Source organism: Echinops telfairi, unplaced genomic scaffold (genome assembly GCF_000313985.2).
Source record: "Echinops telfairi isolate 266 unplaced genomic scaffold, ASM31398v2 ScPeMD7_7457;HRSCAF=8495, whole genome shotgun sequence".
Classification (NCBI taxonomy): Eukaryota; Metazoa; Chordata; class Mammalia; order Afrosoricida; family Tenrecidae; genus Echinops; species Echinops telfairi.
Window position 1 is genome coordinate 9,205,421 of NW_022111357.1, and position 13,714 is coordinate 9,219,134.

At 48.5% G+C, this 13,714-nt stretch overlaps 1 protein-coding gene across 2 annotated transcripts; it reads left to right on the plus strand.

Moving 5' to 3' along the window:
• Positions 1 to 4,648: 4,648 nt before the first annotated feature.
• Positions 4,649 to 12,601, plus strand: SMIM12 (small integral membrane protein 12). Of its 2 annotated transcripts, XM_045299032.1 has the most exons (3): positions 4,649 to 4,724; positions 6,270 to 6,360; positions 11,771 to 12,601. In XM_045299032.1, exon 3 carries the CDS (start codon positions 11,776 to 11,778, stop codon positions 12,052 to 12,054), a length of 279 nt encoding a protein of 92 aa, XP_045154967.1. In that variant the 5' UTR covers positions 4,649 to 4,724; positions 6,270 to 6,360; positions 11,771 to 11,775; the 3' UTR covers positions 12,055 to 12,601. The 2 variants fall into 2 exon arrangements, with proteins under 2 accessions (XP_045154967.1, XP_045154968.1); XM_045299033.1 differs by lacking the exon at positions 6,270 to 6,360 and having other exon boundaries at positions 4,654 to 4,724.
• Positions 12,602 to 13,714: the final 1,113 nt, after the last annotated feature.

Genomic DNA, 13,714 nt, shown 5'->3' on the forward strand with positions numbered 1-13,714 from the left:
AACATGGGTATATTAAACCTGGGTGTGCTAAAAACAAAACAAAAAGAATATTTCAAAGAGCAGCTCGAGAAGACAAAGCCAAACATTATGACAGCATGTGCAAGAACCTAGAGTTAGAGAGCCAAAAGGGAAGAAACTCGGCATCTCTGAAACTGAAGGAACTCAGGGGAAAAAATTCAAGGCTTGAATTGCAATTTTGAAAGATTCTATAGAAAGATTCTATAGATTCAATTGGATGATATAGGAAGCATCAAGAGAAGATGGAAAGAATACACAGTCACTCTACAAAAAGCAAAACAAAATAAAACTTGTCAACATTCCATCATTTCAGGAGGTAGTGTATGGACAGGAATCAGTGGTGCTGAAGGAAGAAGGTCAAAGTGCACTGAATGCATTAGCCAAAAACAAGCTTCAGGAATTGACTGAATACCCATTGAAGTGTTTCAGCAAGCTGAAGAAGCCCTGGAAACACTCACTCATCTGTGCCAGGAAATTTGGAAGACGGCTGCCTGACCAACTGACTGGAAGAGATCCATATTTGTGCCTGTTCCAAAGATAAGTGACCCAACAGAATGTTCAAACTATAAAACAATATCATTGATAGTACATGCAAGTAAAATTTTGCTTAAGATCATCCAACAAAGGTTGCAGCAGAACATTGATAGGGAACTGTCAGATGTCCAGCTGGATTCAGAAGAGGATGTGGAACAGGCATATTCTATTGATCTTGGCTCAAAGCAGAGAATACCAGAAAGATGTTATGTTAGGCTGGGTTGACCAGAGAAACAAATTCAGAGACACACATATATATGTATGAGACAGCCTTATATCAAGAAGTAATTATATATTGAGAAAACACCTCAGTCCAGTCCAATTCAAGTCCATAAGTCTGATACTAGTCACCTAAGTCCCTCTTCAGACTCATGAAGTCACGTGCAATGATGCAGAACGCAGGAGTATCACAGGCCAGTGGGTGCAAAGTCTTGTGGGTCCACTGGTGGTGGAAGTATCACAGGGCTCTGACCCGTCCCAGAGTGGCCCTCCAGCAGGAAGGTGAAGGCAGAGAGAGAAGAGGATGTTCCCAGGGCCCTCCTTATGAGAAGGCCACGCCCACAAGGAGGTACCACCGGGCCATGACTTGATTGACAAGTTGAATATGATCCCTACACTTTTATCTATTTCAAGTTGACATGAAATTATATAACTACTGCATTTAATTGACTATACAAAGGCATTCTGCTGTTTGGCCATAAGAAACTGTGGATAACCTTGAGAAGAACTTGAGTTTCAGAACACTTCATTGTGCTCATTCAGAATTAGTGCATGGACCAAGAGGCAGTTGTGAGAACAGAACAAGGGAATACTGCCTGGCTTAAAACCAAGAAAGGGAAAATAGGGGCATACTGAATGGGAAAATGCGGCAAGTTGTGTTTCAGCATACTTGTTCAACCTATATGCTGAGCAAATCATCAGAGAAGCTGGATTCTATGAAGAAGAGTGCGGCATCAGGATTGGACGAGGCTTATGAACAACCTGCGGTATACACATGACACACATTGCTTGCTGAAAGAGAGGAGGAACTGAAGCACTTGTTGATGAAGATCAAGAATTGTAGCCTTCAGTATGGACTACGACTCAATGTAAAGAAGACCACAATCATTACAACTGGACCAACAGGCAACATCATGATAACTAGAGAAAAGTTGGAAGTTGTCAAGGATTTTGTCTTACTTGGATCCGCAATCAATGCTCATGGAAGCATCAGTCAAGAGATCAAACGGTGCATCGTTTGGTAAGTCTGCTGCACAGATCTCTTTTGAGCCTGAAAAAGCAAGGATGTTACTTTGAGGAAGAAGGTGTACCTGACCCAAGACATAGTATTTTCCATTGCATCATGTATATGCATGTGAAAGTTGGAAATTGAGTAAGGGAGGCCTTGGAAGAATACATGCATTTGAATCATGGTGCTGGAGAAGAATACTGAAAGTACCATGGCCTGCTAAAGGAACTGTGGGGTTAAATGGAAGAGGGAACCCCACAAAACATCACAGGTTCGGTAGGCGCAATTGTACAGCGATAACAAGTAAAGATTATAGTAAAGTCATAGAGAGCATGAGAGTTAAAAGATGGAGTCAAGTAATGGAGTCAGACGCAATTCATGGTAGCATTGCTCACCTCAGCCCCACTTGATGGACCTCGTGGAGGGGGGCTTAGCCGTCAGAGAAGAAGCCGCTACCTCATCCTCCTTTGCCACCTCTCAGCCAGCCACCCTCCCGAGAACCAGGGAGCCTCATTATTTATTGCTAACCACGCATCATATCACTTTAGGGGGATCTGATTACAGAGTCATACATCACAGAAAGGGGCAATACATTTCATTCTTGAACAAGTTTGATCATTCTGGTGTCTCATACAATAAAAGACAATTACTATTCTGGGAGGCATGCAAGTCGCCTGATAGCAGACAATAACCTAAGTCACAGGGAGGGGTAGCGACATAGGCAATACAATCAATAGGAGGGGGATGACCGAAGGGTGTGCCCACATTTGTTGTGGGATAAACAGTGGTGTCTGCTTGATCTAGACAGCTGATAATGGCTACTTAGCCTCGGTCATCCTTGGGCGGGTTTGCCCTCTCTGGTGTCTCCTACAAGTAAACAGACAACCACTATCCTTATCAGAAGGGAGTGGGCCCTACTTAGGGTGAGTCAGACTATACAGTCTAGATGGCTGATGTTAGGGAGATTAACCTCTGACCTACTTTCGCTGCCCAGTGAACAGTCATTCTCAAGCTAAATCTGGCATATATTTTGGGGAGACAACTTAAGAGAAATCCTTCTGTTCCCAATCTGTCTTGTTAGAGTGCTCCTTACGGGTAAGGATGGCAAGACTATGTCTTACATACTTTGGATATATTGTTAAGAAAGACCAGTCCCTGGAGAAGGACATCATGTCCACTAAAGTGCAAAAGAGGAAGGCCCTCAACGAGATGGATTGACCCTGTGGCAGCATCAATGGGCTCAGGCACAGGAATAACTGTGAGGACGGGGCAGGACGGTGCTGTGTTTCGTTCTGTTGTGCATAGGGTCGCTATGGGTCAGCATCAACTCGATGCCACCTAATACCAACAGCAAGGCAAAACTTGGTCTGGGATGGGGAATGCAGGAGTCATGAGTTTGAATTGACTCAGTGGTAGTGGGTTTGGTTTGGTTAGGGCTGTGTTAACAGAGGCAAATGATTGTGCCAGCTGAGATTGGTGGGGTTAGCATGGAAAGACAGGGCCAGGAAGGAATGTTAAGAGACTCTTGCTAGGAGCCTCATGTGCAAATGGTTTTCCATTGGTTGCTAACGATTGCTGGTTTGAATACACCCAAAGGTGCCAAGGAAGACAAGCCTGGTAATCTACTTCTGTAAAGATTATAGCTAAGAAAAGCAACAGAGCAGTCTGCTCTATAGCACACGGGGATGCTGGGAGTGGAAATGGACCCGGGGGCTATCATGATTTTTGTTTGTTTGAACCGTGCCAAGGAGCTTATGTTATGGGGATTTTTACACTCGGTAACTGATAAAATAGGTTATGTACAGGGCACAGTAGGGGCACATAGCAAAGTATGACTACTTGTACCTGAAGAATCAGGTTAAGGCTTAGGTTCAGTTCTACTCAATTTTATTGATTTTTAAACTAACAATACCCCAACCAAGCCAGCTCCCATGGAGTTTGTCCTGACTTACCATGGCATGTGTATCAAGAGTACAGCTGTGTTCTTCGGGTTTTCAAGGACTGATTTTTTGGGAAGTAGTTTGTCAGGCATTTCTTCTGAGGGCCCTCAGGATAACTCCAACCTCCAATCTTTCCGTGATTACCCGAGCACTTCAGCATGTGCACCCCCCGCCCCCGGGACTCCCAGACCCCAAACCGAACAAACAGACTGCTATTATGCCACCTGGACTCATGGTGATTCCATGTGCTACGGCAGAACTGAGCTCCATAGGGTTTTCTTGGCTGTAGACTTTGTAGAAGCAGACTTCCAGGCCTTTTTTAAACCGCGCTATTGCTGGGTGGGTTTGAACGGACAACCCATAGCTTAGCATCTGATTGCAAACCACGTGCACCTCGGAGGGACTTCAGGCTAACATCAGGTCCGAAAACAACACTAAGCGGCGGGCACAGCACCTCACACATGCCATCTCATCTGTCGTGCACAACACCGCTATGAAATAGGTACTATTACCGTTACTCAGAGCGGGGGAAGGAGGCTCAAGACAGGTACTGTACTCGTGTTTCCAAGGTCACGGAGATAGAAAGGTAGTTCAGATAGGAAGAGGTTTTAAGTTGTATGCTACACGCTGCTGAGGAACGTTTCTTGAGGTCAGGGAATCATGTCTTTTCTTTCCCTGTGTGCTCGGATCTGGCTTTACGAAGACCTGATAAACGTCATTGAATGGATGATGACCGTTCACTTTCTCCACGCGAAAAGCTCGCAGCGGCATCGTTGGGAAACCTCCTGGCCAGGAGAGGGCGCTGCTCTCATTTAGTGGCGCGGGGCTCCGCTACAGACGCGTAGCTTTCTCCTGTCTCTGGCTGGGAGCTCAGCCAATCCCCACGCTCCGAGAGCGCGGGCGGCCAGTGGGCGGGCCGGGGGGAGGGGGCGAGGCCCCGCGAGCCCCCGGGAACGGCGAGGCCTGTGCTCCGGGATACTGGACCGAGTGGGGCTGGGGCGCAGGTGAGCCGACGGCCCCCGGCGGGCAGCTCCCTGGCCGGGGGGGTGGCCGGGGCCGTTTGTTACCAAGAGACGGCTCTAGGCAGTGACCTCTGAATTAGGGGAGGGGTGATCGCGAGTGTCCTCCCGGCCCGGGTCTGACTTCTCTTTCTGGGGCTTCGATCCGAATCTGAGTGCCCACCGGCGCCCCCCCAGGCTCCGGCGCCGGCCTGAGGCCGACGAGGCCATAAACTTGGTGGAAGAGGCAGAGGACCGAACACGCAATAGCGGAGGAAGGGTGCTTGGGCCCTGCTCGCACCTGCGCTTCCCGGGCTGGGACTCTAGTGACGGCCAGGGTTACCTCTCCACGCGGCCCAGGCCTCCTGTCCCCCTGTTCGCAGTTCTCGTATTTGGGACTGCAGCTGCCGGGGCCCCTGAACAAGGACGGCCGCCCCGGCCGCCCCGTTGACCTTTACCGGACGCTTTGGCACGCTCTCTCCACGCGGGGCTGGAAATATGCGTCACGTGTTTACGAGACACAGCCGACACTCTCCCTTCGATAGCTTGGGAATGACTTGATAGAGTGGCTATAACTTCCTCTCGTCAGCAAAGGCCGCCACGGTGTCCCCGCCACCGCTAGGAGAGAGGGTGATTGTCATGTTTTTCCCCTAGTGAGTTACATAAGTTGCCATTCATTCAGACAAACACGTCTTTATGCCAGGTGCGGTGGGATGAAGGGACGGGAATGAATGAGGTCGGCATAGTGGTAGGTGGGGTAGGTGGTCGAGAAACGGTTCTTGGCTTCTTGGAGCTTATTTTATGAGGATACAGACGAGGGATATAAGCCTGGTGTAGAGCGGGACACGGAGTGCTTTGACACAATGAATAAATGGAGCTATTTAGTAGTAATTGTCATGTGAACAGGACGAGAGAGACCCTGTGTTGCCTGTGAGAGAATCTTCAGTATGAACTCATGCTTTGGTATGACTTGACAACACTGGAAGTTAGAATGGGGAAGTTGGGATTTAGGAGAAAAGTTTCCTTAGAAAGAGGGAACTTGTTCAAAAGGTGAGAAAGAAAATAGAGGATTAGTTTTGGGACTCTGGGTAGGGGGGCACTTTGAACTTTTCAATCTTAGAATTTCACAAATCTCTTGAGTACTGTCTTAGTTTGCAGAAAGGGAGGCTTTCCCAGCTAATGAAATGCTAAGCTGATGGGGGTGGGCGGGGGTGGGGGTGGGGAGGTGGGCAAAAACTGCAGGAAGTTGGCCCACAATCCAGGGTTTGTAGGACAACCATGCACATACCTACCATGCATTGAATTCTTAGGCTTTGACGTTAGAGAAACCTGGGTTTAAAATCAGTGACTCCATTGCTTCTAGTAATCTCGGTGGCCATAGATAGACACCCAGGCTAATGGGTTCTATTTCAGGAAGTGTGAGAATCAGTGTTGACTCCTGTATAAATTGGCCAGTATGGTGCCTGGTCCTGAGAAGGACCAGGAGGGAAATCTCGAAGTTGCTGCAAGAATTGTTTGTTTGTTTTTTCTTCCCTGTTGATGATGGTCCAGCCATCATACTCCTAGATCCACAAAAAACTGGACTCATTCAAAGAGAAAATTGGAACCAAAGAGAAAGCGGGAGAGAACCATCTTATCCTTGGTGAGGTTTTTTGGTTTTTAATAGTTTTATTGGCATATCCTTCACATGTCATGCAATTTAACCATTCAATCATATTCAAGAAGGTTTATGCAATCATCAGAGTCAACTTCAGAATATTTTCTTCTCATACTTGTTGTTAGCTGCTATTTCCCCCCACCCTCCTCCACTATGCCCCTAGGATCAATCCAGTTACTGCTTCTATAGACCTTCCTATTCTGGATGTCATATACAGACCATTATATAAAACACAGGAGCCAAACAAGCAATAAACCAAAACACAACAATGGTTAGACAAAACAGAAAAACCTCAATAAAAAGAAAGCAGAAAATATTAAAAACCTGAAACAACTTTACATCAAGAGAGATTAAATGATAAGTTATCACATTTTAACCTAACAACATCTGTCATAACCAACTTTACAATGCTTTCTTCCTGATAGCAGGGCTATTCACAACCTTGAACTATGTTCAGAGGGAATTCACCAGAGGCACCATTCCCGCCTTCAGATTTGGATTTTATTATTTACAATCCTTGGATCACACAGGCCAATATGCTTCTTCCATGTGCACTTAGTTGAGGCCTCACTTAGACGGCTGCTTGTTTTAAGACACGCCTTTAGGACCCCAGACACTATTCTTTCTGGTAGCCTGGCATCATCTGGTTTCTTTACCACATTTTGCTAGAGCACTCATATCTTCAGTGGCCTCTTCATGTAAGGATGAGCATCGAGCTGGGCCAGGTCATAAGGACGAATTGTTCCTAGATTGGGACTAGAATTAAGTGCAAGCTCAAAGTCCATGTATCTGTGGTTTATATATATGCCTCTGGTTCACTTTAGAAACATAATGATCATTTTATGATAGAGAACATTATCAGTTATCCCCCTGTGGCATAAGGTAATTCTGTTGATAGTGTCAATAATGTAGTCAATGGTATAAAATTTAAAACACTGTTGAGAAGAGGAAATTGTACATGCATAAGCTGCTGTCCAGACCAAAATACATGAGTTGTTGACTTGTACAGATTAAATACTTAAATGACTATTTACACAAAAAATGGGGCTTAGTGATAGGGCAAAATTTTGAATAACACACATTCCCAAAGGCAGAACTATGTCTCCCAGATTAATACATGTCATAAGAAAACAGGGAGGGCATTGAAATAATAACTATATGGTAGTGCTGGGCCACCATTCATTGGGCACATCCTCAAAGCAGGAGATCTGAATCACCAGCCCCATATCCCTAGGAGAGCCATAGCCATCATGTGCTTCTTCCTTGGTGAGGTTTTGCCGCTATACTCTAGAACAGAGGTCACCTAGTTGGAGACATAGCTACAGGGGCACAAACGCACACAGTGATCTCTCAGTTGACGACGCTTTTGACCAAGTTCCTTAATCCTCTGACACTGCCACCTGCCTCACAGAGTAACGTGAGCATTGATGTAAGGCCCGGCAGGCAATCAGCCAGCTGGCTGCTGTTGAGTTGGCTCTAGCTCACGGGACCCAAGTGTATCTGTGAACTGTGCCTCATCTGATGCTCTTGTCTTTTTAGGAAAGTAACTATTTAATTGCTGCTGAGAATGGACGTAGCAGAACACAGACCAATTCAACCAGTTCTGCATCCCATTTAGTGATAGCGACTATAATCTTGGAGTTGTGTAGTCATTTTCAGACGCCTTACCCGAGTTGTTCTTCCCACATTAACATAAAGCACCGACCTCAGAGAGACTCTCTGGCCCTCTCTGCCTGTGCTGTGCGCAGACCTGGCTGGTGAGCTCACGGGCGTCCAGGAGGTGCACATTAAGATTTCAGCGTGAATCCATGTTCGGCACACAGTAAGGTTTTCAGTGCACACTCAGTGTTAGCAACACATGCAGTTCGGCATTTTAGTGAGATTGAGAACGTTGACTCTGTGCCTTAGGCATTCCATGAACAAACCTTTTGGCCCCCATCCCTGCTTTTGTTGAAGCCTCTTTTTAAACAAGAGCAGTGTCAAGATCAAGGAAGACTCCTTAACAAGCCGGAGATCGACAGATGGCACAGCCTCGCTCGTTGAAAGCAAAGAAGACTTGAAGCACTTTTGATCGTTGTCTTCTGTATGGATTACAAGGCAACACAGATAAGACAAATGTCCTCACAACTGGACCAACAAGCAACATCCTGATAAACGGAGAAAAATAGAAATCGCCAAAGATTGCCTTTTACTTGGGTTCACATTCCCGCTCACAGGATCAGCAGTCCAGAGATGGAACAGTGCATTGCAAATGGCCAGATCTGCAGGAAAAGACGCTTTCAGATATTGAAAAGCCAAGATGCCACTTTGGAGACTAAGGTGAGCCTGGTCCAACCATGGTAGTTTCAAGGACCTCCGATGCTTGAGGAAACTGGACACCGAATAAGCAGGACTAACGAAGAATCAGTGCCTTTGAATTATGATCCTGGTGAAGACTTGCCAAGCACCGCCCAAAGAACAAACAGTCTGTCTTGGAAGAAGTGAAGCAGAATGTTTCTTAGAAGGGACGATCCTGAGCCTTGGTCCTACGTACTTGGGAGATGTTATCAGGAAGCATCGGCCCCAGGAGGCTATCATGCTTGGTAGAGTAGAAGGGTCAGGAAAACCAGGAAGACCACCTCAAGGAGACCGATTGACCGCAGGGGCTGGGCGATAGGATCAGATGTGGAAACGATTGTGGGGATGGCACAGGGACCAGGCAGTGTTCTGTTCTGTTATGTAAGAGCGCCTACAGGATGGCACCTACCAATCACAGGTGTATTGACGCACGTACGTGGCTTAAGAAAGGTGTTTTTGTGGTTATAACTAACGACAAAATTTGGGATAATTTTATGAAATATACATTTCTACTGAAACAGTGAGAAAAAAAACCCCATGAAACCCCCCGACCTGTCAGGTTCCTTCCTAATCTTTGCAGACGTTCTTAGAAGAACATCATCTCCAAGGGAGGTGGTGTTTTTACTAATTAAGCTGACCTATGTTTTTGAAAGAATTGGGGATATTTTTGGTTTAAGATTAAAGCTGCTCTCAGGGCAGTAGTTTTAGGGCTTTTTCCAACCCTCATGGCTCCAGGATGCTTGAGCCTTCACAGGGTTTGTAGGGGCTGATTTTCAGAAGTAGATCACCAGGCATTTCTTCCAAAGTACCTCTGGGTGGCCTGGACCCTCCAACTTTCGCACGACACAGAGCAAGTGCTCAGAAAGGGTTGGTGGTATTGTTAGGGGCCGTTGGATTGGCCTCCGACTTGTCGGGCCCTTCTGTACCGCAGAATGAAACAATGCCTCATCTGGTGCCAGACTCAGAATTGTTGTTCCCGTCCACGGCGGCCCTTCTTTGTAAGGGGCTTCCTCTTTTTCACTGTCCCTCTGCTTTACCAAGCACGGTGTCCTTTCAGGGACCGGCTCTCCTGATAACATGTCCAAATACGTGAGATGAAGTCTTGGCATCCTCGCTTGGCAGGAGCCACTCTGGCTTCACTTTGTGTAAGAAGTGAAGTGTTCGTTCTGGCCGTCCACGGTGCTTTTGTTAATATCACCAGCACCATCATTCAAATGCGTCCCATTGTCTCGAGTTTTCCTTACTCAGTGTCCAGATGCATACAAGGTGGTTGAAAATGCCCTGGCCAGGGTCAGGTGCCCCTCCGTCCTCAAAGTGGTGCTCCTGCTCTTCAACACTTTAGAGCAGTCTTGTGTGGCAAAGCTGTGCAATGCATGCGATGTTCCACCTCCTGCCGACTGCTTCAAGAGCATCCAGGCAAGATGGCGTCCTTGACAACTTCCATCTCTTCTCCGTGTATTATCCTGGTACTCATTGGTCCGGTATTACTTATTGTAAGGATTTTGGTTTTCTTAAAATGTTCCTTCTTTCGTCCCATTTTTCATTATTATGATAATTGTGACTCCTCCTTGTTAATAATGGAAATCATCGTTTGAGACTAAAGGCCAGTAGAGTGACCCGGTTTGTGGGTTTATATTATTTGGTGTTAGTCTGCGCCATTTCAGGAGGCCCTAGAGCCATGTCACTTATTTTCAAGATCTTAGTGGCTCAGGGCTCAGAGCCCTCATGGTGCAGTGGTTAAGGGCTTGGCTTATAACTGAAAGGTCGGTGGTTCGGCAAAGACCGCAGCCTTGGGAACCCTATGGGGTGTTGTGCCTGTAGGGCCACTCTGAACAGAATTGACTGGACACAGTGGGACCAGGTTGGCTTGTGGTGTAGGTGTCCAGATGGGTGTCATTGTCAGGAGCTTATTATGCACAGAGGAACTTGGCTGGTGCTGTGGGTGCAGCATGGGCTGCTCACTGCAAGATTGGCGGCTCAAGCCCACCCGCAGCTCCACGGGGGAAAGATGAGGCTGTGTCCTGTGAAGACGTACTCTTGGGAACCCCAAGGGAGCAGCTCTGCTCTATCCTGTAGGGTCTCTGCATTGGAATGGCTTGATGGCGCTGGGTTTGTTCTTTGGGGGTGTACGACGCAACTAGGAGGAAGATACGGGCTTGGTGAAATGTGTGTATTTTGACAATCGGCAGATAGATAAAGTACAGGTTTGTCCCATTTCTGCTTTGGAAAAACTAAGCTCAGAATAGCAAAAAACCAAAACAGCCCTCTGTTTAACTCAGAGTGGTCGGGTAATGGGTTAGAGGTTTGGCAATTTAAAGATGTCTCCTTCTCATTGTCCTGGAACTAGGACCCTCCTGGTGGGATTGTGCAAGGAGGGCTGGGAGAGGAGGGCTGCACCTGGCTGTGCTCCTGCAGAAACTGTGTAGAGCAGAGAAATACTTCTTTTCTCGTCTTGAAATGTCAGCGAACCATAGCAGGTGGGCCTGGGTTCAGCTCCAGGCTGGGGCTCTGGTAGATCAAGTGCAGAGGCTCTCCCAGGGGGACATGGCCATCCTGGTGGGCACAGCAGTCAGGGGGTACTCATGGCCTCAGACTCACTGCCGTCGAGCCCGTTCTGGCAGCCAGGTAGCGGGAGGCGAGTCCCTCTGCTCCCCAACAAGTGAATCTTGCAGAATTTCCTAAAACAGCAGTTCTTAACCTGGGGGTCATGACCCCTTTGGGGGGGTCGAATGACCCTTTCACAGGAGTCACCCGATTCATAACAGTAGCAAAATGACAGTGATGAAATAGCAATGAAAATAATGTTATGGTTTGGGGGATCACCACCACACGAGGAACTGTATGAAAGGGTCGCGGTAGGAGGAAGGGGGAGAACCACTGTCCTAGAGTTTCAGGGACCCAGCTGGGGGACAGAGCAGAGGGCCGGGCACTGGTCTGGACAGGCTGAGTGCTCAGGCAGCAGGGGCTGGCTGCCTGGTGAGTGGCGAGCCCCGGTGAGTTGACCGTATTCGCCGGCAAGAGTGCTGCTGTCCCCTAATGCTGCCCGTCTCTTCTGCAGATGCCATGTGGCCGGTGCTCTGGACCGTGGTGCGTACCTATGCTCCCTATGTCACATTTCCGGTGGCCTTCGTGGTCGGGGCTGTGGGCTACCACCTGGAGTGGTTCATCCGGGGGAAGGGCCCCCAGCCCGTGGAGGAGGAGAAGAGCATCTCCGAGCGCCGGGAGGACCGCAAGCTGGACGAACTGCTAGGGAAGGACCACACCCAGGTGGTGAGCCTTAAGGACAAGCTGGAATTTGCCCCCAAAGCTGCCCTGAACAGAAACCGCCCAGAGAAGAACTGATGGAGGAAACCGGGCACTCTGGGCCCTTCCATGGGCCAAGCACGGCTGCACCGACTCTGCCGTGCCCCGGCCGGCGGGGCTCCAGCTCCCACCTCCGATTGCGTTACGGTTGCTCCTCCAGCGCTTGCACCCACACCACATACCTGCATGTCTCCTTGGCCCGAAGCTGAGGGGCCAGGGAAGGGGAGCTCCGGGGGCTTGGGCCTGAAGGCTGAGACAGCTGTGTGGCAGCCTCAGGTGCTCAGGGTTCTCACCTTCTGGGAACTCTGCTTGGAGGGGGGAGCCACTGCCACCCCATCGGTGACTTGTGAAAGGGCCTCAGATGGCGATGGCCAGAATACCGCTCTTCCGTTTTCTATTTGCAGAGGGGAAGCCGAGAAGACCTGCTTGGCTCCCCTTTGTGCGCCTTCTTCCCAAGGAATGAGGCTCCTGGGGCAAGGAAAGAGGCTTTCAGCTTGCCTGTTGGCTTGTCTTGAAGATAGTCACTGTCTTCCACTGCCCACCACTGTCTAGTGCAAAACACGATTAAAGGGGCATCTGAAAATCATGCTGATCGTGGCCTGCCTTCCATATGGTGGCTGGGGGCTCCTCAGTGCTGACACTGCGGGTAGGATCTCTCTGGTGGTTAACCAGGGGCCCCAGGGCTCTGGAAGCTTTGTTTACCAGCCTGGTATGTGGCTCCCAAGAGCTTTTCCTGTGAATACACAGCTCAGAGCACCTCTGAGTCTGAATTGCAGTAGATCTGGGGAGCTCGAAATGGGCTGTCCAATCCCCCAGTTTCCCTCTGTCTCTCTCTGTCTCATGCATACTCACACACACAAGTAAAACACAGCAAAGAAAATTGGGTCGGGATAAGAAAAGGCTGCCCAGGCGCTCAGCGTTCCAGTATGACCTCCGACCACGAACTAACTCTTCTTGTTTCTATGTTTTTGGTGGCTGTCATTACCACGGAGCCCTGGGTGGCACAGTGTTTAAAGTGCTCGGCTGCTAACTGAAAGGTCGGCAGTTCTAGTCCACCAGCCGCTGTGTAGGACAAAGCTGTGGCAGCCTGCTTCCGCAAAGCTTGCACCCTTTGGGGGACTTTGCTGCCCTACGAATCGGTGTCGACTAGACTGCCGTGGGTTTGTTTTCGTCATTACTGAACAGTCAGCTTTGATTTTTTTTTCACATCGCATTTCATATTGCAATCATTTTTCCATCTTATCACATGGTCTTCAAAATCTTTATCGTTTTTAATAGCCCATCAAGAAGGCTGCCCTAGTTTGTGTTTGACAGTTTATTGCCGGACACTTGGGTGGTTTTGGGCGGTTCACTAGCATGCTGTTAGGTGCGTCCCAGCACTTCCGACTCAGCGGCCCTGTGCACAACAGAAGGAAACACCGGCCAGTCCTGCCAGTCCACGATGTCAGCCCATCTCTTTGAGGGTCACCCTCCACTGCAATGACTATCTTATAAACCAGCCCCCCCCCCCCCCCCCCCCACATAAACCGCCATTCAGACTCATAGTGACACTATAGGACAGGGTAGACCTGCCTCTGGTTTCTGAGATTTAGCGTTTTCTCCGCTTGAGTGGCTGCTGGCTTTGAACTGCGACCTTGTGGTTAGCAGCCACATGCATAACCACTACGTCACCTGAGTGCCTTATGGAAGATTTCGCCCC

Bases quoted from the DNA above. Each gene is read 5' to 3' on its own strand.
- SMIM12 (XM_045299032.1), top strand. From the start codon at position 11,776: ATGTGGCCGGTGCTCTGGACCGTGGTGCGTACCTATGCTCCCTATGTC.